Source organism: Chelmon rostratus, chromosome 1, assembly GCF_017976325.1.
Source record: "Chelmon rostratus isolate fCheRos1 chromosome 1, fCheRos1.pri, whole genome shotgun sequence".
Classification (NCBI taxonomy): Eukaryota; Metazoa; Chordata; class Actinopteri; order Chaetodontiformes; family Chaetodontidae; genus Chelmon; species Chelmon rostratus.
The window spans coordinates 30,311,134-30,334,160 of record NC_055658.1 but is presented as its reverse complement, the minus strand read 5'-3'; the positions used below and the strand labels follow the sequence as shown (position 1 = coordinate 30,334,160).

The window sequence follows — 23,027 nt, the reverse complement described above, 5'->3', positions numbered from 1 at the left end:
GCTGAATTCTCATGAATTCTGATTTTCACTGGTGGACTTCAGGACACTTAAAGTTTGGAAAAAGTTGTGCCAATTAAGCAGCAATTTACGCTTCACTTCAAGTATACTCAAGTATTACTCAAGTGGTACTCAAGGACTACTTGTGTACACTTCAATATACTTGAAGGCAACAAAAATACCACAAAATGTACTTAGGACATTCTTAAAAAGCAGCATTTAAGTAGAATATTTTTCACCTGGGAGCCCAAAGAAAAAAGGAAAGTATGACGATAATAGAACGCACACCACCTCTAAAAACCTTGTTTAGTTTTTCAAAGGAAATATTTATTGAAAATGCAAATGTACATTTGTATGATACAAATCCTCTTTAACTCACTATCCAGGTGGGTCTGTTTGATATGAACAAACACATGAAGAATTTAGTCCACAGAAAAACATGCATCTATAACACACCACCATGCTCTCCTGCCATTCCCTCTGCCCTCACGGTATTCTGTCATCAAACCAAGTCAAGGTCCTGGATCTGCTTCGCTTTTGTTTGTTCTCCGGTCGGATCGAATGCTTCTCTTCCCTTCGTGTTGTTGTCCACAAAATCAGAACGGCTGCGCTCTTTTAGACTCCAATAAATAAATAAAGTGCTCCACATACAGCTGGACTGGAATCAGTTAATACACCTCTCTAGTGTTGATTAGATCAAGTATATTTCACATCACTGAATATACAGTTTATTGCTTTCTAGAAGTGAAATATCTAAGAATTTGATACTGCGAAACATTAAAAAAACGTTAGGACACTGAGTTATTTACAAAAACAAGGCACAACATGAGGGATTCTGGGTAAAATAGCATTCTCCAAATAATGATGATGATGATGATATTTCCTGATTGGCTGAATCATAAGCTCTTATTTACTTTAAGTACTTTAAAATCGTTTACTTTTCAGCCACGGCGGCACAGAAACGCTGTAAGAAGACGAGCAGAGAAACAAGTTTTCACTCAAACACCAAAGATCTACGTGCTCTTTCCTCTGAGTGTCGTCTTTTCTCTGCAGGCTGGCAGGGAGGCGGCAGAGCAGCGGTACACTGAAGCACAAAGTTTCAAACCCTCTGATAAACTGCCTCTGATTTCCATCAGAAACACAGAAACTAAAATGTTTCGAGCTAAAAAGCTACCAAGTGCAGTAAAATAATCTACTATGAGCTAAAGGTATTTAACATTTTCTGTGACTGTGCTCTAATTATTTATGTAACAAATATATACCAATAAAAAGATCGACTGAATAATCTTAACTTTTTTTTTCTTGAAATTTTCATAAATGACGAACAGAACTCATCATGTGGTGTCGGAAGAAGGCCACGCTCTTGTCTTTTGTGACACTTTTTTTGCTTCCCTGGGAAGGTAAATAGAAGAGGTCAAAGGTCACCTGCAGTGCCCCGTAGTTTGAGGAATATGCTCGACTGCAGTACCACCTCCCTGCCAGCAGAGGCGCCAGGACAAGTCCCACATTATGCTCCAACCTCTAAACATCCTAAAGCAACATTGCTGAGGTTTCTTCTTTGTCTTCTGCTGTGTGTTGTGGTTACAGAGGATGTCTATCTGAAGACCACCGCATGTGTGTGTGTGTGTGTGTGTGTGTGTTTAGGACCACTGGCAGGAGCAGTCAGTGGGCTCCTGGATGGAGTAGCTGACCCAGGTTGCGTTGCCGCTGCAGTAGAGCTGCACGGAGCGCCGCTGCAGCCCCGTCTCCCTGCAGCACTTGCAGAAGCGAGCGTACGTGTTGATGTTGTAGTTGTAGATGCTGGCAGACGGACACTTCCCGTCACATGACACGATGTTCACCTGCAGGACACAGAGAGTGAGCACAGAAGGAAGAGGTCTCCAACAAGAAGGTAACTGAGCCTTTAGCTTGTCCAGTCGGTGCTGAGGGAGATACTGAAAATGTGAATCTTGATGCAGATGATGCATTGTTCTCTGTCAGTACCGAGTTCCCACATCTCTGACATGTTTGTTGATTCAGTGATGGCGCACGTCGTGAATGATGTCAACTTTATTATATTTTATAATCTCAGCTACCGAACCCTGACTACTTTTTCTGTTTGAATGACAAAAGCTGATGCTCTTATAGACATCACATGACACGACCCTCCACGAAGTGGCTGAGGCGTCCAGCCACTTCTCACTTCCCCCAGGCCAATGCCGTTCTTTGCATTTCTCCAGACCTGCTATTCTCCACCTATCCAACAGATGCTCTCAGACTTTCCTACTGGTCCCAGTCACCTGACTCCTACGTCCACCTGTAGTGGACCACCAGTGACCCCCCACAGTGTTAAATCACTGAACTCCTCCTGCCTGCCTGGTTGTCTGAATTTGGATCCTTGTCTTTGCTGCTTCATACATACCTGCTTAATAGAATGATAGCTAATAGAAAAGACTGCAAAAATATGATGCAGGTAGTAGAACAGTAACAGAATGTTTCAAGGAACCATGAAAAGAAAAGGGCCGATCACCCTGTGTTGAACCACAACATCAGATTTCAGTATTTTCTTTGCGTTCTGCTCAGGATCCATGACAAACGTTCAGGTGCAGACAGGAAACATACCGGCCTGTTGCTGCGACAGTCGTTCTTCCTGATCGTCATCCTCACCGTCACCTTCTGGCACGACTTTCCGTCTTCTTTGCCTGTTCACACGACGACACACTAAATCAGTCGGAGCAAAGTTAACGTGAGATATCAACAAGCCAAACATGTGCCCTGCTGCATGTAGATGACGCAGCGAACACCAGGAAGAAGGAGACGTTGGAGAAGACAGAGTCCGGGGAAGCACAGAGGCCGCAGGTGGTGCGAGCTGTCGAGCTGTTCAGAAGACGGATGAGGAAGAAATAAAGCCCAGAAATCATAGACAAGCTTCAGAGTTAGAAAGCAACAGAGGAGGAAGCTTTGGCCACTGAGAAAGGACAGATGAACAGTGGTGGAATGTAACTAAGTACATTTACTCAAGTACTGTATGTAAGCACAAATTCAAGGCTCAATTGATAAAACTTTATACTTCTACTCCACTACTTTGAGGCAAATACTGTACTTTCTACTCCACTATATTATCTGACAGCTTTAGTTACTAGATACAGATTACACTTTTTCACACCCTTCCTGTACAGTGAAAACCACGTATCTCCAGATGTGTTGATATTGAATGTTTGTGATAAACTGAAGGAAGAAGTTTTCCTTCATGTCTTGAGAAAATTCTCCTCCTTCTTCAGCTAAATAAACTGTTTAAAAAGCAGCTAAATCAGCTGAAAATGCATCTCAAAAAAGCTGAAAACAGGCTGTTTTTCTGAGATACGAGGTTCTCACAGGACAGCCACGCTGCAAACATATGATGATCTTATAGAATATGATGCATCGCTGTAGATTAAACCAGCCATCATCAGATATGATAGAGAAACACTGACAGGAACATTTTACTGCTACATCAACACTACATCAACTACTTTATTTTCCGCACTATAAGGCGCACCTTCAATGAAAGGCCTATTTTAAAACTGTTTTCATATATAGGGCGCACCGCATTATAAGGCGCATAGACAGAAACTACCGTACTGTGGTGTCTGGGGTTGCGTTATGCATTCACTAGATCAGGGGTTGGCAACCCGCGGCTCTTTCATCTCTCTGATGCGGCTCTTGAAAATAATTAATGAGCATTTAATTAAAATGTTTTAGTTTGTTTTAGTTTGTTCGTTTTAAAACAAACATCGCGCGCGCTTACAGATGACAGCTTATCCTGCGTAAAGATGCAGGTGACGGCGCACAGCGCGGATGTGCAGACGCTGTGCGCTGAGGTTCAGGAGCAGAAATCACATTAACCACGTTTGATTAATATTTTAATTGCCCATTATTTAGCATATGTCCATATTTTTTCTTTGTTCAGTGAAATAGTCATTTTATTATTCAGGTTGACAGCTGACTGCACGTGCCAGTAAAAGGATGACGGCGCGCAGAGAGCGGAATGCCCTTTACACTTTTACCGCTGTTACCTTGGCCACGCCCCCTGACTACGATAGCCATAATTAACCAATATTGATCCATATAAAAGGTGCATCGGATTATAAGGCGCACTGTCGGTATTTGATAAAATTAAAGGCTTTTAGGTGCGCCTTATAGTGCGGAAAATACGGTACTTAAGTAAATCTTGCTGATTACATTTACATACTTTTACTTCAGTAAGTATGTAAGGCAGGCATCTCAAACCGGTTCCATAAAGGGCCGCGTGGCTGCAAGTTTTCATTCCAACCAAGGAGGAACACACCAGGCTGGACTCAATTAATCAGCTGATCTCAGTCTTCAGCTGATAACTAAGTGATCCCTTGATGTTGATTGGTTGGCCTGATGTGCTCCTCCTGGGTTGGAATGAAAACCTGCAGCCACCCGGTTTGAGATGCCTGATGTAAGGTTACTTGGAGTATTTTCACTGTGTGGTATTGATACTTTTACTTAAGCAAAGGATCTGAATACTTCTTCCACCACTGCGACTGAAGCTTCTTCCAACAGAAATACAGAACGGTGATGAGATCCTTCATGCATTTATCGTGTAAAGAAAATGGCTTCAAACAAAACATTTGAATCTTTTAAAATCAGTAGATAAACATGCTGCGTAAATCTTTGTGCCATGCGGCAAAAAAACAACAATAAACAGAACAGAGTGAGGCTTAAAGCTGATGTGTGCGGCATTGACTTCCACATTAAGTTCACATATCAGCCCTTTTTGAAGAGGTTCAACATGTTGGAAGTCATTTCTTCGGTCAGTTTTTCACGTCTTTCACCATCTGCCATCATCAGAAATCTCTGGATCTGTTCGCTTTCTTGCAACTAATCCAGCTGTCCTCCCAAATCTCACCTGCTGGGTCATGGTGGACAGTCAGAGTAAAAGCTGTTCACACTGTCGAGCTGTAAACAGTTCTATGTGACTGTGGTGTAAAAGAAGTATCATTCATATTCCTATACAAATTCTGTTATAGTATCACAACTATTTTAATGAATATCTCCTGAACTCTGTCACTTGCTAACGAATGTGAGGTAACTGGTGAGTTGAGATCAAATCTAAAACGGATCAAAATACACTTTAAACATGACGAGTAAAGTGAAATTATTTGCAAGTCAGCATATTTTTCAGCCGTTGTTACAAAGTGGAAACCAGCTGTTAACAGTACTAATTTTTCCCCGAAGGTTTTAATCTGGTTTCAGGTGAGAATGTAGCAGAGAGTAAATAACACAGAAATGAAACAGAAACATTTGAAAGGCTACGTTATGGCACTTTATACTTCTACTCCACTTCATCTCAGAGGTAAATACAGTACTTCCTATTCCATCACATTTCACAGCTTCAGTTACTGGACATTTTTCAGGTTAAACATCTGCAGCAGTAAAATGCAACATTGATGCAGCCGTCATATTAATCCACAGAGAACACTGACAGGGAGCATTTTACTGAAACATGAGTACTTTTACTTTTCAATGCTTCACTTACGTAAAGCTTTGAATGCTTTACTTGTAGTGGAGCACTTTCACAGTGTGGTATTAGGACTTTTACTAAAGCAAAGCGGGTGAGTGAGTCACCTTCCATTGCCTATGTAGGAAAAAATTCTTCTTTTGCGCTCAAAATAACTCGTCCCGCTTCACTTCTCTACTATCCGGGTGTTTTTAAAATAAACGCACAGATTGTTTAAATGTTTGCATTGATGCCTCACACAGCAGCTTCAGTTTCCCACACAGCTCCCCCTGGTGGCGGAGCAGCACTGCAGCCGTGGTGCAGCAGCATGCAGATCTTCTAAAGGAGCTACGTACATGTTTGGGAGTACATGTTTGGTGAAAAGACCCCCGACACCAGCCCACATCAGACTCTACTGATACATGCAGACGTCTAAGCCCGACTACTGGGCCACTACCAACAGTACATTGTTGGCAATCAACAATGCACTGCCCAGACAGTGCTAAATGGGGAAAGAGTTTAGCTGTCGTGTACATGTACATGATCCACAAGGGGGGGGGGGCGGGGTAAATACTTTTTACTGTCCTCTCAAGTGTGACATCATTTTCGGCCTATGTAAAGAATTGAGTCACCGCCTCCTTTAATTACACTGTTGCATCTTTTAAATTAAAAACACGTAAGAGCTTCATGAAGCGAGCAGAAAGTCACATCTGCACCACAACCTTTCTAAAGATATATATTGTTGATATATTCGGAGGCGTGTCTTGTGTCATTTCTACTGATCTATATTTCACAGAGACCTGAAATGAGACAGCAATTGAGAGGACTGTTCTGCAGAGGGGAACAGGTTACAGTCAGATTTCCTGTATGTTTTAACATTTGTCTTTTTTTTAGAGGGAGTACATTGTTGAATATCAACAATGGCACTGACAAGCCTTGTTGTTTTATGTACCTCGTTCACAGTTTGTGTTAACTGTGGGAGTCAAGGGGCTAACGGGGAAGGGGAACAGAGGGAATCCAGTACCTGGTGGGATTGGTACATGAAGGTAAGCTGCAGCACATAAACCACAAACCCACTTGCATGTGATCAGATGCTTTTCAGTGACACTTTGAAAGAGTTATCTGTTGGTATTTCAACGCTGGTTTCACTGAAAAGCACGCTGACAGGTCTCTCTAATCTGAATAAACAGCAGACAAGCGTATGGAAAACAACAGCTGGGATCCAATTCAGACAATGTGGTTGAAGATTTTGGACTGAAACAGACAAACTGAAGGGCAAACATGTTGGAAACATGTTGGGCGGCAGGCGAAGGTGCTCTTCAGTGTCAGCTGCAGCCTACAGCTCTACACTAACTACAGAACTGCTGCTAAGCTCAGACCAGATACTCACACGTCTTGCAGCATCCGTCCATGTAACTTACGACAGTTCCACCAATCTGAGTGCAGATGAGAGTCAAAATGTTACGAGAGAAATAAAGAAAATCTCCTTTTGTGTTTCAGAATGTGGGTCTGAGTTCGGATCCTCTGGCGTCCCTGATGGCTTCTGCTTTGTGCAAATATTCAACATGTCAAGCATATTAAACTGCTGAAAAGTGCCATGAAAGACACAAATCTCTTCACTTTAAAGGGAACTCCAGAGAAAGAAAGGCGTCATCATATTTCTGGTATGAGTGACATAAAATCTTTTCTTCCTCTGTCTTCTACATGTTGCTCTGTTTGAATGATTTTTAGAACCCTGAATTTTGTGTTGTCCCTGAATATTTCCCTTATTACACATTAAATGACTTAAAATATAGTTTTGCCTGGTTTGACATTAAATCTGTACTCTTTCCTCCCTGTGAAATGTGTCATCTTTTAAAATATTTATTGAATTCAGGTGTGAATAAAAAAATCCAGTACAGCAACACGTAGAAGTATGTGACACACTTTGGTCTGATCCAACCAGCATGCAGCATTATATGTAAAACCTGCAGGTAAAGAGTAATAATTAACTTATTTTTTAGCTCTAAACCTGTTTGTACATTGTCTATATAATGAGAAGATTAAGCAACACCATGACAAAACAGAAACGGTATCATACAGCATAAAAAACTTATGGAAAAGTCTCATTGTTTGTAAATTCAGTTAGCATCCATCAAAGCATGGAAGACAATAACGATTTTAAAGTCGTTTTATTTGATCTTTAAGAATTAATGCAACAGGATGTGTAAACATGCATATGTGTGTGTGTGTGTGTGTGTTGCTGCATGCTGACCTTCATACACTCTGTTTCGTTGAATGGTGGGCAGCTGAAGGAGTAGGAGATGAGCGTGGGTCCGGACAGAGTGTCTGCGCAGTCGAACTTCATGCAGTTTGATACCCAGGACTTCCCCGGCTGAACACACACCGGCAGCATCAACATCAACGGCTGAACTACAGCAGCTACGCAGCTCTGACGACCAATCAGAGCTGCTACTTTTAAAAGACTAAAAGATTACTGTTAATATATAGTTAACGTATAATTAGTAGACTTGCTACCTTGTAGAGAACTGTGGTCCCGTTCTCGTGTTCGTAGAGGCAGGAAATGTTCTTACAAACGCCGCAGCACGTGGACTGGTCCTTTGGAGGGACGTAGATCTGGTTCTGAAACATTCAACGTTAGTTTTGTGGAAGGAAAAAATCTAAAAATAGGAAAAGGCAGAATTTGTTATGTCTCGTCGTGTCTGTTAAGCTGTTTGTTTCACCAGCGTCTAGTTTTGTCTCACTTCCTGTTTTATTGTGAAACCCTGACTCTCCTCTCGTTTCAGAACCCTGGCTTCCTGGTGTGTTTCCCGCCTGTCTGATTGTCTCCACCTGTTCGTTGTTACCTCATGTGTATATATAGTCCGCGTCTCCCCTTGTCCCCACATTGTCTTGTTACCTGGGTGTTTCATGTCAGTCCAGCATTTCGTCATTGTAGAGCCTAGTATTTCTTTGAGAGCTCTTTTGTTTTTCCATAGTCATTGAGAATATTATAGCCTTAGCATCTTGTATTTTGAGCCTAGCGCCTTTTGTTCTACCTTTTTGTATTGAGAATCATTTTTGTTGTCATTAAAACCAGCCTTGAGCCTCTTTTCACCTCTGCCTGTTCGAGTCGTGCATTTGAGTCCAGAACCTCGAGCCTGAGAGTTTGTGTCTGAATTCTTTCAGGAAGAAATGAAGAAGCTTATGTAAACTCAGTTTACTGCAGACGTGCGTGTTTCTTTCTGTAGAAATGTCCACTGTGTCGATCTGTCTGCACGAATCAAGGTACAACCTGACATAGAGTTTCAGTAACTTTTCCCCTTTCATCTTTAAAATGTAGAAAATGTGAAATTTAAATCTCAAGCTGACGTCCTCAAATGTCTTGTTTGCCAACAGTCAGTTTGCTGTTACAGAGCAGCTGCAAACATTAAATCTAACTGTCTGTCTGGCAGGTGAGATGTTACCTGTGTGTCTCGGAGGTTTGGCCTCTGAGGTTCTTTTCTACATTCAAATATTTTTAAAAGAAAAAGAAGGTGAAGGAAAAGAAGAAGAGGAGGAATCAGTTCGAGATCAAGAAGGAAAAGAAGAGAGTTCGAGCTCTTCAGTAGACGTTGTTGCCCCCGTGTGGGAGTACTGGTGTGGGTGCTGTGGTCTTACTGGTTGGCAGTGGGCGGAGCAGTTGATGCTGCTGGTGCGGAGCAGGTGGAAGCCGCTCGCCGGGTCGAGGCTGCGGCTGCACTGCCTGCTGTGACACAAGCCGTCGTCGTCGTGCTCCACCAGTGTCTGACCCGGCCGCAACACGCCTCGCTCGCCGAACACGCACACTGCCTCGCGCACTGAACACACACACACACACAGAGGTCAGATGCTACAGTGCACAACAATGCCGATTCTGCACTTTTCTGATGGATTTCAGAAATTAATCATGTTTCATTACAACATTTTTCATTTAGTTTTCAGTTTCTCGTTATTATCATGATCATTATCATGTGTGTTTTTCCTTTTTAATTATGAATCAATTTACATGTGTTTGGAAAGGTTAATAAAGTTTATACAAAGTTTGTTGGATTGTTGTTATGAGAGAAATGTCTGTTTCCCCATGTTGAATTTGAAGCAGCGACCCTCCCCAGCAGCACTCACCACACTTGTATCTTTTGCAGGCACACTGGTTCTGTGGGTCGTACAGGGAGGTCCGGTCCAGCTGGGCCGCCTCTCCCTGCAGAACACAACGAGAACCGGACCGGGAAGAGGACACATTTAAACAGAAAAGTCCCGACACATACATCAGTGCATCAGAAGAAAAGTCAGGCTGAATATTACAAATCATGACGTACCAGGCCACATTTTGGGGAGGCGATCTTTTCACAGGAACAGTCTGAAAACAAAAATAAATCATCTTCACATTTCTGCTGTGTTCTGGCTTTAAGTCGAACAACGGCAAATGATGTACAATCATCAACCAGAAGTGCCAGTTCAGGCTGCATTCAGGCTCCAAAAAGCCAAAATTAAAACCCGTTTGAAGTGGATCTTAATCTCTGTGGCTGGTTTTTCGAGTCGTACCACATGTTTGGTTGGGACAGCAGCGACCTGGACTGGACACAGACACCACCGACATCCCAACAGGACAACTAAGCTGAGGACACCTGTAGGGCTCACACACTGCGCGCACACACACACACACACACACACACACACGCACACACAAACACAGACAAACACATCAAAAGCACAACAGTCACCCAAGTTAAAAATATATACTTAGGTGAACTTTAAGCACATTATTCAATAGTCACTTTAGTGTACTCAGTATAATAATATTTAGTATATTTTCTGTCTATTTTCTTTCACTAGGGCAGTTATTTATTCAGGTCTGGTTTCAGCTGTGTGTATTACATAACATTAGATAGCAGATAAATCAGATGTTAGCATCAGCCAGTTGTAACTTGTAACAGGTGTATTGAAGCCGCAGCAATTCCAAACATACTGTATGTTCAACATAATTTAGGCAAGATGAATTGGACAGAGTGTCTCCATCACACAGTTTCTAATATTTCAACTGTAAAATGTTCCACTCAGCACATCTCTTCAGTTCTTCAATAAATAAGCAAATGAAAGATTCATTTTTAAATGTTCATCTGTCCAGTTTGTAAATACAAACACATAAGAAGGGAAGTGAATGAAAAAGTGTGTGTGTGTGTGTGTGTGTGTGTGTGTTGTCTGACCACACTGGTAGGCGGGGCAGCAGCGGTCTGTGGTGTTAGCGTCCACCGTCAGCACCTCGCCGTCCAGGCAGAGAGGAGGCGTCTCCGGACACGAAGAACACACTGCACAAAACACACACGTCTGTCATCACACTGATGATGATTTTACGTAGAGAAGAAGACAGTTAGTTTAGTTCGTGTTTGAACTGACTGCAGATGTGAGCGAGACAGCAGCTGCCGTCGGCTCTGGTGGCGATCAGAGTCTGGTCGTCTCTGCAGGACGGAACGTCCGACTCACAGAGGTCAGGATCGCACTCTGTAACACACACACACACACGTGGATATAATGTGTTATTTGGTGAGTTTTACAGGTGCTGGAAGGCATTTTCGTTCTACATCATTTTGCTTTCAATTCAGTTACTAATGAAGGTGCGTATTTAAGATATTGCACCAACAAAACCTCTGTGTTGGCATCAGCTGATAGAGATGGTGATGGACATGTTCTTGGATAAAGGTAGTTTAAAGCCGTCACTCTGTTGACTCACCACACACATAGTCCGGACAGCAGGAGTCCTGTCTGTAGTACGACACCAGCTTCTCCCCGTATTTACACTCCGGAGGGAGCAGGTCACAGAGGCTCTGGTTACACACTGCAGAGTCAGAAATCACATCATCACATTTCGCACATTTTGGTTGATAACTTTAACATGTAATGAGCCTCAGATTTGAACAGTAAGGCTCATTGATTCAGACGCAGCTCTCAAACCAAAGCTCGTGGCCTCACCGCAGACTTTCTGCGGGCAGCAGCTGGTGTCGTCGGCCAGGCTGATGATCACCTCCCCTGCTCGACGGCACACCGGCACAGATATATTGGAGCAGTTGTACTCCACAGGAACGATGGTGTCGTTATCGCAGCGGTACATGCAGCAGGCGTCCTTCGAGGCTTTCCAGACCTCGCCGTGCGCACGAGGAACACCGGAGCTGTCAGTGCAGGCTGCACACACACACACACACACACACACACACACACACACACACACAGAGCCATGACTTCTGGTTAAGTGGTAATGAGCTGACAGTGCTGAAGCAGCCTTCAGGTACTAAGGTTGTGTTGTTATCTAGAACATAATGAACAGTTAATGTACAATTTCAAAATAAGTATTTGGTTCTTAAGCAGCAGTTTGTGCAGAATCTACTATCTACTATTTTTCAGGTTCTCTTAATGACCTCACGCCACTTTATGATGCCTCACAGTGTGACCTTCAGTTCGAGAGCCCCTGCTCTGTAGTACAGACAGTTAAACTGGCGTCTTACCGCACTTCTCAGGTGAGACGCAGAGGGCGGAGTACGGCCGGTGGAGGAGCGTTCCCTCCGGGCACACGCAGCCCTCAGTCAGGCCTGAACACTGGTCCGGGTCCGAGTCGAAGTCGTGGTTGGGGCAGGACTGAGACGTGCAGGCCGGCAGACAGGCCTGATACCGCAGAGTGTCTGGACACACGAAGGCTGCAGGAAGAGTCACAGACATGTCAGTGACTTGAACACATCGCTTCATTTTGGACTTTACACCATAAACACCAGCAGCGGGAGACATGGTTGAAAATATTTTGTGTTTTCAGTATTTAGTGATGTGCTGGCAGCATCTATAACTCCAACGGAGCCATTGTTAAAGTTGTTAGTAACATCTGAGCCTTTCCTGCTGTGACAAGTCAAAACGTCTGGTGCGAATGAGGCTGATGGAGGTGTTTTGATTGTAGCGGAGTCGACTCATGTTACAGTTACAGTCAGACATTTCCAGTGAAGGTATTTAACCAGATGTTGTAACTGCAGTGTTCGAGTCCCAGTCTGGTGCAGGAGCTTTAGCTTTGTTCTGCTTATCTTTCACGTCTGTGCACACAGAAGTGTTTCCCTCCTGTTCAAAGAGCAGCTGTTAGCCTTTACATTTTTAAATTGCAGACAGATCTTACGGCAGTAATCTGGCCTCCGCCACTCAATGCAGATGTTGAATTTGTGGCAGGAGGCCACGTAGGCAGCCAGCGCCACACACTGGTTGTTGACGTACTCTGCATCGCGAACCCAAACCTCACAGAATGTGCTCGGTGGAACCTGGAAACAAAGAAACAGTCAAATACATTTTACAAAAAGCTAATGATTACTGTAACTATGTGTTAAGATAGAAGTAATCTTCACCGCTGCCGCTCCATAAGTCCTCATAAGACTTAGATTTTTCTGCTTTATTATACTATATAACCTATTCTACATGTTTTGACTTACTTGTCAAACATTTCTTTTACTGAAGAGAAGCAAGAGAGCAATAATGAGAGAAGACAACTGATAAATTAAATACATCAGCAGGAAGCCTTCTGGGTTTCAGATTCTGGGTTTAGTGTGACTGGATCCTGTGTGAGATGAAGACCCTGGAAATGAGTTAACGTACGAAGGCGTGGCAGGAGGAGAAGGCGGGGCTCTGCAGCATGGCCAGGCAGGTGGAGCAGTCGCTTGTGGAGCAGTTGAGCTCGCGGCGGCGGCTGTGGCTGATGTAGCTGGTGGTGTTGGGAACCTGCCAGCTGTCGATGAAAATAGCCGGATCCTCACTTTCACCCACTGTGGTGCCGTTGGCCAAAGTCAGGTCATTTGTTGGGTCTCCATCACAGAAACCTGCGGTGGGTGTGAGAGGGGGTTCACAAAACCACGTTTGCTTCAGACAGAGCACTCTGAAGGTGACAAATGGATCTTGCTGCCATTTTTTGTTGATGTAACTGCTTAAGATCATTGAGGCTGTGCCCATTAAGCTGCCAGTACCAACCCTATCATCATCACATTGGTGGGCCCTTGTGTCCATATTTCAGTTCTCACTGATCTTTTTGGAACCTTTACAAATATCTGCACGAATGATCATTTGTCTAGTTTCATACATAAAATGAATGAAGTAACTTTTGCTCCATCCTAAAGAGGAAACATTTATCTCACATATGAAATTTGGAAATAATACCACAGGAAACAGTGATTTTGCAATTGAAAGATTTTTACTGACTCATTTCAGTAAGAAGAAACTACTTTCAATGTTAATAGAGCACGCAAATAAGACAGTAATAGAATGGCATGTGTGGATGGAGTAACTCCGCAGCAGTAAGACCACTCTTACCGCAGAGACCCATGGTGGGGAGCTTGTTGCTGGAGCTGTCTATCACCATCATGCCGGTGCTGTGGTACCACTGCAGCTTGAGACCAGCAGGGCTGCGGATCAGGTACATGTTACCCGTGTCATAGATCTCAAAGCCAAACTTCTTGAATCTTGGCTTGGCATACCGAGAGTTGATGTAGAGCTTAAAAAAAAACACATAATCAAACAGATTTTGTTAGTGTTAGAATTCAGTTTTGAGCTTCAGTCTGCTGATGAGACAGTTAATGTACAAACTGTCATGTCCCGTCGTGTCTGTTAATGTGTTTTTTGGCAGTTACATGTGGCATCTAGGCCTGTAGTAGCATTGTAGCAGCTAACAATAGTTAAAGCGCTGGTAGTATGATAGTGTCTTAGCAGTTAGTATTGGCATCTAGCAGTTAACATTAACAGTATAGGTGAATCTAGCTTTATTGTCTTCTTCTGTTCCTCTTAGCAGGTAGTGGTTAGCATTTAGCATTAGCTAAATGATAGCATCGGAACGGTATTGTCTTCTTCTGTTTTTTCTTAGCGGTTAGCATTAGCATTAGCTAAATGGTAGCATCGGTACTGGCCACTACCTGGAGCATCTTCTAAACAGGCCTGGGTCAGTTGAACGTGGCAGTGCTGTTTGGATTGTGTAGGACCAGTGTGAACTGGCACTGGGGGGGGTGACTCTGGGAAAGTAGTAGTAGGCGAAACACCGTTGAAGGGAGGTATCCACCTGATGACCCCCAGAGACGTGTTAGGAATCACTGCTCTTTGGCATGTATAGAGGCAGATTAGGGGTCCAAGGTTCTTCACTGAGAATGAATCCTCTTTTCGAGCACAAGTATCTTGTGTTTAAATTAACTACTCTACTACCTCATGTATATATAGTCCGTGTCTCCCTTTGTCCTGTGCCAGATTGTCTTATGTAACTTGTCTTGCGTCCTTGCCAAATCTTGCCTTGCTAAAATCTCGTCACCTAGTTTATTCCTTTTGATTGCCTTGCACCCTTTGTTTGTCACCTTTTGATATCCTTGTGCCTTTTGTTTGCTACTTTGGATAACCAAGCGTTTTGGTTTTCCATCCCTCAAGCCCACGGGCATGTTACAAAGTAAATATCAGGATGAGACAAGAGTGCCTCCTACCCTCCTCTGCAGCCTGTTGATGATGATGTGGTTAGATTTGTGGGTGATGTTGAGCGCCACCAGACACAAGTTGGTGAAATTCCAGAGGAGCTTTGGAAAGAGGAAGAAAATCAGGTCAAAATCAATGACAAATCAATGAGTGTCTTACATTCAAGGCGCTCTACAGGAGCCCACTAAGTGTGATTGACCTACTGGTGACTCAGAGTCAGCAGGACACTCCTGAATCAGGACGCTGACGGTCTCATTGGGCAGCTGGGCCACTATGTACGTGGCAGCCTTGTAGATGGCAACGCTGTTCCCGTCAAATGTGATCACGTTCAGATCTGGAAACATCGAGCAGCGACCTGGAAAACAGACGATAATGAAAAGATGAAAGCAGCTAAAGACAAAGGTCTGGAGAAATATAACAACACTAGCTGGTCATTGTCATCGTCATTCAGTCCAGTCAAGGACCAAAGTGACACAAGATTATAAATTAAAAGATGGAGCGTAGTGCATTTTTTATGTGTCTGTGTTCCTCACATGGACAGTCCCACTGAGGGCAGCACTTGTCTCCATTGACCAGTATGGCAAAGCCGAGCAGGCCACAGTTGGGAGGCTCGGAGGTGAAAGGGCAGCTCTGGGATTTGTTGAACAGGACTAGCTGGTTGTTGACGCAGATGTACTTCGTGCACTCATCAACGATCTCTGCATACGGAGGCTGAAGAGAAAAAAATTAAAAGCTGAAAACCCGGAAGTCACACAACAAAAAATAAAGCACTGAGATATTTGTTAGCAGGGAAGAAAACTGGTGTGTCACAGGGAGTTAAGTCAAAACACACATAAACTCTTGGAGACTCATTGAATTCATGGGAGCACATAGATGTGATCAAATATTCTCAACTCTCTTTACTCTGGGTTTGCTTTTTCTAGAGCTTTTGACCACATCTCACAGCCTTCTTCAGCCGCTTGATACCAAGTCGTCATATATGTAGTACAAAAACATGTGGAAATTGGAAATGAAGTAATCATGGAAATTGTCCTTCTAGCAATTATGTGAGATGAAGATAAAACAAGTGAACCCACTGTGCACATCCTTGTAGGTGATACAGCCATAGACGTTGTTCCCTCTGCTGTGTGCCCGGTCGTTACCAAAATTGTGTAAGGCGATGACGGTGGAGGAGGTGTGGTTGCACCTGGACTCGTATGATCGACTCTGTCCCGCTCAGTCGTTTGGACCGGGCTGGATGCTGGGAGTGCTGTCGTAGTGGGAGTGGGAACAGCGGGCCTCTGGGTGGAGGTCGGTGTATCAGGTGGAGGCGTCACTTCTTGGGATGTGGATGGTGACACATCAGTCTCTTTCGTTGTCAGAGTTTTCTCAGATGTGACTGACTCTCTGGTGGTTGTCATGGGGACAGCTGTAGATGCTGTGACTGTTGTTAGAGCAGGGACAGGTGCTGGAGCAGTTATGGTGGTCAGGTGGGGAACTGCTGCGATTGTGTCGGCACGTTCGGTCACGCTCGCTGTCGTGACGGACTCGGCAGATGTTGCGATGGTTGTAGATGGCGCTCCTGACATGGTTGTTGTGCCAGGGCTTGGTGTGACAGTCGGTGGGCGGAGGGAGGTTGACCTGATGGTTACTGTTGGGGGCCTTGTTGCTATGGTAACCCTTGCGGTGATTGGCCTGATGGTTGGCCTCTGAGTCGACGTGATTCTGGGGGTAACTCTTGTTGTCATGGGAACTCTAGGTGTCGTTCTGATGGCGGTAGTTGTTGTAGTTGGCGTAGCTCTTGCAGTGGACACCAGCCGGGTGGTGACTTTGTCCGGGACAGTTGTTGGCCTTGGAGCTGCGGTGGAAGTAGTTGTGTGCAGTGGGGACGAAGACGGAGGCGCCGTGGTTGTAGCTCTCGTTGACGCCTCCACTCTGCCAGTCATTGGATGGGTCGTCTCTGTAATCGGCTGTAGAATGACGGGTCTGAGAGTGGTGGTAACAACACCTGGTGGAGCTTTTGTGGAGACCATGGTGGGAGGTGTCTCAGGAATACCAGGCGCAGGTGATGGTGGAGGTGTAACTAGTTTCATGGTTGTAGTGGCTGCAATTTCTACAGTTGACATTTCAGGAGATGTTGTTTTGACAGGAGTGGCAACAGCTGATGTCAAAGAGGTGACGATCGGCTTTGATGTTCCAGGAAGATGAGGCGCTTCAGTAGTTTTAGTGGTAGTGACATCATGGACGAGAGTTTCAGAGGCAACCTCTGGTGTAGTCTTCACTGTGGGGCTGTAGACCAGGGTGGAGGAGGTCTCCAGATGGGGTTCGGAGGTCTGCACTGCAGGTACAGGATGGGTCTCTGTTGTTGGTAAAAGTGGTGCGGTCGTTGTTTCTGCAAAAGAAACTGGCAGAACAGTTTGTTTTGTTGTGACAGGCGAACCTGTGGAGACAGCGGATGTTTCTGGAACCTTTGGAGGTCTTGAAGTTATGGTTGTGGTTTTCTCTGTTGTTGGGACGGCAGCAGACCAGGAGGTTCTCTCAGAATAGGCTGTGGAGGTGGATGCAGGAGAAGTTGTGGTGTCTGTAATCTTCAGAGGTGGAGGTGTAGCCATTGTTGTGGTAGCTACAGGTATTTCAGACACCATGGACTCAAGTATCGTCACTTTCTTTGTTGCTGTTGTCCCGTCTGTCGTAGCAGAGGTTGGAGCCGACGGTACAGTTGTAGTCAGTTCAACATGGATTGGGGTTGACGTTGGTAACTCAGGAGCAGTTGTTGTAGAAACCTTCAGTTGAGTTGGAGTGATGTGCAGAGTCTTCTCTGTGGTAGCGGGTGGTGGTGTCTCTGGACTTATGTACGGTGTAGTTTTACTGGTGGTGAAAGGTGCAACTGGTGTGACTGATTCTGTGGATTTAGCTGAAGTGACTGTGGGCAAAGACACAGTTCCTGTTTGGACAGGAGGTGAGGTCGGGAGAGGTGGTGAGGTTGTGGAGGCTGTGCTCGGTAAAGCAGGAGGGATGGGTGTAGTTGTTTTTGCGGGAAGTCGCTCCACTGTTACAGGCTTTGTGCTGGTTTCTGTGAATGTTGTGGTAGCTGTACTGGTAACAGTAATCCTGTCTGTAACTATAGACGTCTCTGAGAGTGGAGCGGGACTCGGACTAGAAGAGGTTACAGCTGGAGTTACTGCTGCTGAATGTGTCGTGGCCACTGTTGTGTCTTTAGCTGGGTGCACGACTGCATGAGGAGGAGTACTGATGGTGGTTGGCCCTTCAGCAGAGGTTGTGATCGGTGCTGCGGTGGTAGATGGCTGCAGGGTCACGGTAGTGGTGGTGGAGAGCGGCAGCAGGAAGTCAGTGGGCTTGGTGGACGAGATGAGCCAGAACAGAGCTGTGATGGCGAAGGGAGTGCTGGTCGCCCTGGTAGTGCTGGGGCTAAACGGGCTGCCAGTTGAGCTCACGGCTCTGGTCGTCCATGGTGTTGTGCCTGTTACAGTGCTGGGCGGGGCTTCAGTGACTCTGAGAGTTGACAGCGGCTCTACCACCTCTGGCTTGACAGTAGGGGGTGCTGTTGGAGAAGATGGGGGTCCTTCAGCAGCAGAAGACGGAGAGACAGTGACTGGACGGGTTGGCTCATCAGGGGCGGGTGGCGATGAGATTGTCTGTGTGCTCATTTGAGGAACAGTGGTGGTGATTTTAGTGGTGGGACCAGTGTGTGGAGGGGTGGAGGCCGCAGTGGTGGTCTTGAGGGGGGCGGTGGAAGCAGCCGTGCTTGTGATGGTTGCAGAAGTGACAGCTGCCGAGGTCAGCTGAGCAGTGGACGGTGTTACAGGCTGCACAGCAACTGGGGCCTTAATGCCTAAAGCCAAACAATAAAGAGTGTGTTAGAGAAGCGCTGAGCTCGACAGACGGACACAGTTTATGAGTGAGAGAGCGTAAAAAGCCTCCTTTGGGTCTTATTTCTGAGAGGGTCAGCTATGTTCTGGGTTGGAAGTCATTTAAACTACATGATTTGACCGAAGACACTTGTGGTAGATGACTTTGTATCTGTTCTTTGCTCCTGTCATGGGGTTAAATATAGTTATGTGTTAATCTGTTTCTCTTATATCATCCATATGATTGATTCTGTATTGCTTTGTCTGAAACCTTTAACCCCTTGTCACCTGAATTTATGTGTGTGTTGAATATGCACAAACTGGCATTAGAGGAATGCATGCACGATTCGGCTGCGGATTAAAGCGGTATGATGCGAATTCGCAACAATCGGCGTTAAGGGGTTAATGCTGCCATTGCAGCCAGGTCTCCCTGGCAAAAGACAAGTCCAATCTCAATGGAACTTACTGGTGCTTCAATAAAGGTTTTTTTAAAATCAGCCACAGATTTTGCGTCACCTCTTGCCTTTAATTCCCTCGCCGAGTGTATTTTAGTCACTTTAAGGTGCAGTTTGAAGTAAAGATTTTAGCTAAGAACATGTAACCTCTGCTCCAATAGTCAAACCACACAACATCCTGCTTCGGTGAGAAATCAGTTTAAAATCTGAAATCAATCAGGGGATACTCACAGTCTTCAACATAGACACACCGACGGGTGACTTCATCCAGGACCATGTGAGGGGGGCAGACAGGAAGGCAGCCCTCCACCCTGCACAGAGAGCAACAAACAGCCATGGAAAAAAACTCCACAGCAACCAAAACTGTAAAACCTTATCAGAGTTCAGAGACCAAAGCAGGAAGATTTTATTGATAAACGAAAATTTCAAAAGGAAAATGTTGCTGTTCAAAGAGGAAGCTCCATCAGATCAGAGGTGGATGACATGTGTGGCCTGATGTGTCCCTCTACGTCCTGTTTGAGTTATCAGAAAGGTCAGTGGTCTCACTGTGGGATGGTGATGCAGGCTTCGGCTGACGGGTCGCTGCAGGTCTTGAAGCAGGGGATGACGCAAGAATCGTACCTCCACTGACACCGAGGACCAGGTGGGGCGTCTGGGCTGGGGCCTGATGGAAAACACACCAAAATTGAGGTGTTGTGTCTCAAAAATGAACAGTTGCAGTGAAATAAACATTATGTCTATATTAACAAATTGAACCTCAAACTTCCCATAAATTTACTCTTCACTAGCTTTCAAGTTTCAGGAGAATACTTTTTTTCAAACATTACAAAACCACATCTGATGTTTAAACTCTTCTTTAAATCTGATTACTTTGATTAACAAATTAAAACTCATGATATTTTTCATGGTTCAGGATGTGATGTGTATCATTTTATACACATATTATAGTTCAGGTTTATGGTTTTGGACAAAGCTTTGCCACAATACATGCTTGTGTAATAAAGGACTCGTCTGTGGTTGCAGGTTGAGTTAAAAGTGTTAAACCTTATAGTCTCAATTAAACTCTCTCTCTCTGTGGTCGCCTCAAACTGCAGGAAAAGTCTTGAGTGAAAGTATATCAGGTTACTAATCTGGACTGGCTAAAAAGGACCCACAAATGTTTTCACAGAGCAGTAATGTGATGAACTTAGAAAGCCATTAGCGTCTAAAGTCTGGACTTCATTTCTCGCTCTGAATGCGCGCAGCGTTCACTGCTGTCAGCAGGAAATCCAATCTGCTATTGGCTCCGACGCCTTTTCCATTAACTAACACAAATGCTGCAGTATTTTTAGCACCAGTGATTAGCCTGGCTGCTCTCTGAGCCCAGTACCCAGGCGGAGGAGTCACACATCTTGACCTTTGACCCCAGAGAGAAGTGCTGATGACCAACTGAACCTGGAGCAAAGCTTCCTGAATCCTCACTGATGGTTGAGTGAGGCTCAGTTCACAGTACCAACAGTTTAACCAGGTAATCTAAACCCCTCAGGAGAAATTCTGCTCCAATTCCTGAGTCAAGAAAATTTCTACTGACACTGCAAACCACTTCAGTAACATAGAATTTAATTCCACTATTTTCTTCAAATTATTTCATTGTTGAATTTGATTTTTTTTTTCTTTCAATCTATGTTGCATCCAGTTCATTAAGGTCTTTTAAATGTTTCTTATGTGTCCATTAAAAGTACCGCTGAGAGTGCCGTCTGCTTAAATTCCCCCTTAACTTTCCCTGAATAATTAGAAGGACAAACTCTCTCCATTGAATTTTACCTTTTTTTTATTTGTGGTGTTTTTTTTCTTTCATTCTATTAACTTTAAATTTTAACATTTTTTTTCTTGTTGTGATTTTTAGTCTTGTTAAATTATTTTATTGTTTATTTTCATGCTGCATGCTGGTCACTTCAGTGCTGCTCACCCGTCAGTCTGAACAGCGTGGCTTTGCGGAAGCGGTCGGTGTGTCTGTATTTGAGCAGGTGGAGGCGGGGCAGGGTGGCGTGCAGGAAGAAGCCGGGTTTTGCGTGGGACTCCAGGGAGTCGTAGCCGGAGACCCAGGTGTTCCTGTGAAGGACGAAGGTGGCCCCGTCCCAGAATGCCTCGCTCTCCTCCCACTTGGCCAGCCTCACCTGGCCGCCGGGGCTCGCATACAGGAAGTAGTTTGGTCTGTCGGCTGCCTCAAAGGAAACCCGTGACGTGTCTGCGTGGATGAAAACAAAATGATTCATCAGTGAGGCCGAAGAAAGAAATCTGCTTGATGTTTTAAATGCAAACATGTAACGTCTGAGTGCATTTATATAGTTCTGTTCAACCTGTGAGCTTTACATTACCACACATTCACCCACACACACACACACACACACACACACACACACATGGTAGCAGAACTGACTGTCTTGTTCAAAGGCACTTCAGCATGTGGACACAGGGAGCCCTTCATTAAAACTACCAACCCTAAAATTAGTGGACAACCCATAGAAGATTTATACTACACTGCTTTATGCATTAATTAAGATAACTGAACTGATAATCCATCCAACACAATTCCAGTCTGGCATTTCTCTGCTGAAACACCCGATGAATGTAGTTAGCTCTGTTTTGATCTCCACCAGCTCCTGACGGAAACATCGACCTCTTTAGCTGCTAAATGCACTTTGCTCACAAGCTTTGCCTGTCTGAAGCCTGGTGCTGAGCAGGAGGGTGCACAGTAAGTTTATCAGAGCTTTTTCACTGTAGGAAATGAGGCTGATGGAAAACAGCAAAGTTTCAAGACATAAAACTAAAACAATGAGCTGAAAGTGGCTAAAACGCTCTGTAGAGCTGAGGGGAGCTGCAGAGTCAGGAGGTAACTCTCTGTGGGTTTGTCACTATGATGAACACCTTTCATAATACATTTATTTTTTTCTATTATTGATTATTCTTTTTGTTATCATTCAGCTTTAACATAGCTTTTTCACTTCTTCGAGGCCATCTGATCAACTCGTTCACCTTTTCCTCCACCTGTCTGTTTCTCTGGTATGATTGTTATTAAACAGATGATGACCTGCATAAACTAAAGAAAATCAAATTATTAAAAACTCTTTAATAAGACATTACACTGGAATAATAACCTAAAAGACCTCACAACATCTTAAAAGATAAACTCCTCAATGACTGAACGTGGTGGAGAATTCAGAGACTGAATGCATTTCTGTGAATCCTCTTCTAGTAATTTTAAGTTTTATATGTATTTAATGGTGTAAATCGTGTCTGAATTCTTCTTGAAAAGGATCCAGACTACAGTAGTATCGCAGCCAATCAACGCTGAGACCAGCTTGTTCCAGTCTTGGCTTGCCGACCAGCCTGAAGCTCAGGTTGCCATATTAGCATTTGGCAATTTGATCTCTGAACCCTACAGCCACTGGAAGTCAATGGAAGTCCATCTCCTCCATCAGTGTTTTCACTGGGACGCTTGAATCATTCCAAACACTGTCGAACGCAGACGAAACAGTGGAAGAGGAGAACGACTGGCTGCCTTTCAGAGCGCTGAGACTCTCCAATTATCAGATTTTCTGAAGGAGGGGAGACGGTGTGGATGGCCTGATGTTGGATGCAGTGAAGAGCTGAATGTCTGCAGCGCTGCTGTTCAGGAATCTTCAAAGACTTTTCAACAAATTACAGAATACAAGAAGTCAGCTCTGTGTTTTATTCTGGAAATCATCAATGTGAGGGGGGCAGTTTAAAAAATCCTGATAAACAGTATGTTCTTACATA

General features: G+C 44.4%; 1 protein-coding gene across 1 annotated transcript in view; it reads right to left on the bottom strand.

Moving 5' to 3' along the window:
• Positions 1-1,637: 1,637 nt before the first annotated feature.
• otog (otogelin) overlaps positions 1,638-23,027 on the bottom strand; it is a 63,106-nt gene continuing 41,716 nt past the window's right edge. The window contains exons 30-53 of the mRNA XM_041940324.1: positions 21,196-21,474; positions 19,794-19,911; positions 19,479-19,558; positions 16,087-18,776; positions 15,478-15,655; positions 15,148-15,299; positions 14,956-15,045; positions 13,808-13,988; positions 13,100-13,320; positions 12,630-12,768; positions 11,980-12,168; positions 11,450-11,659; positions 11,211-11,315; positions 10,877-10,981; positions 10,687-10,788; positions 10,025-10,123; positions 9,799-9,839; positions 9,605-9,680; positions 9,122-9,300; positions 8,000-8,104; positions 7,737-7,856; positions 6,873-6,918; positions 2,599-2,678; positions 1,638-1,838 (exon numbers count right to left, since the gene is read on the bottom strand). Coding sequence (XP_041796258.1) covers positions 1,638-1,838; positions 2,599-2,678; positions 6,873-6,918; positions 7,737-7,856; positions 8,000-8,104; positions 9,122-9,300; positions 9,605-9,680; positions 9,799-9,839; positions 10,025-10,123; positions 10,687-10,788; positions 10,877-10,981; positions 11,211-11,315; positions 11,450-11,659; positions 11,980-12,168; positions 12,630-12,768; positions 13,100-13,320; positions 13,808-13,988; positions 14,956-15,045; positions 15,148-15,299; positions 15,478-15,655; positions 16,087-18,776; positions 19,479-19,558; positions 19,794-19,911; positions 21,196-21,474 — 5,786 coding nt within the window. The remainder of the gene's footprint in view (positions 1,839-2,598; positions 2,679-6,872; positions 6,919-7,736; positions 7,857-7,999; positions 8,105-9,121; positions 9,301-9,604; positions 9,681-9,798; positions 9,840-10,024; positions 10,124-10,686; positions 10,789-10,876; positions 10,982-11,210; positions 11,316-11,449; positions 11,660-11,979; positions 12,169-12,629; positions 12,769-13,099; positions 13,321-13,807; positions 13,989-14,955; positions 15,046-15,147; positions 15,300-15,477; positions 15,656-16,086; positions 18,777-19,478; positions 19,559-19,793; positions 19,912-21,195; positions 21,475-23,027) is intronic.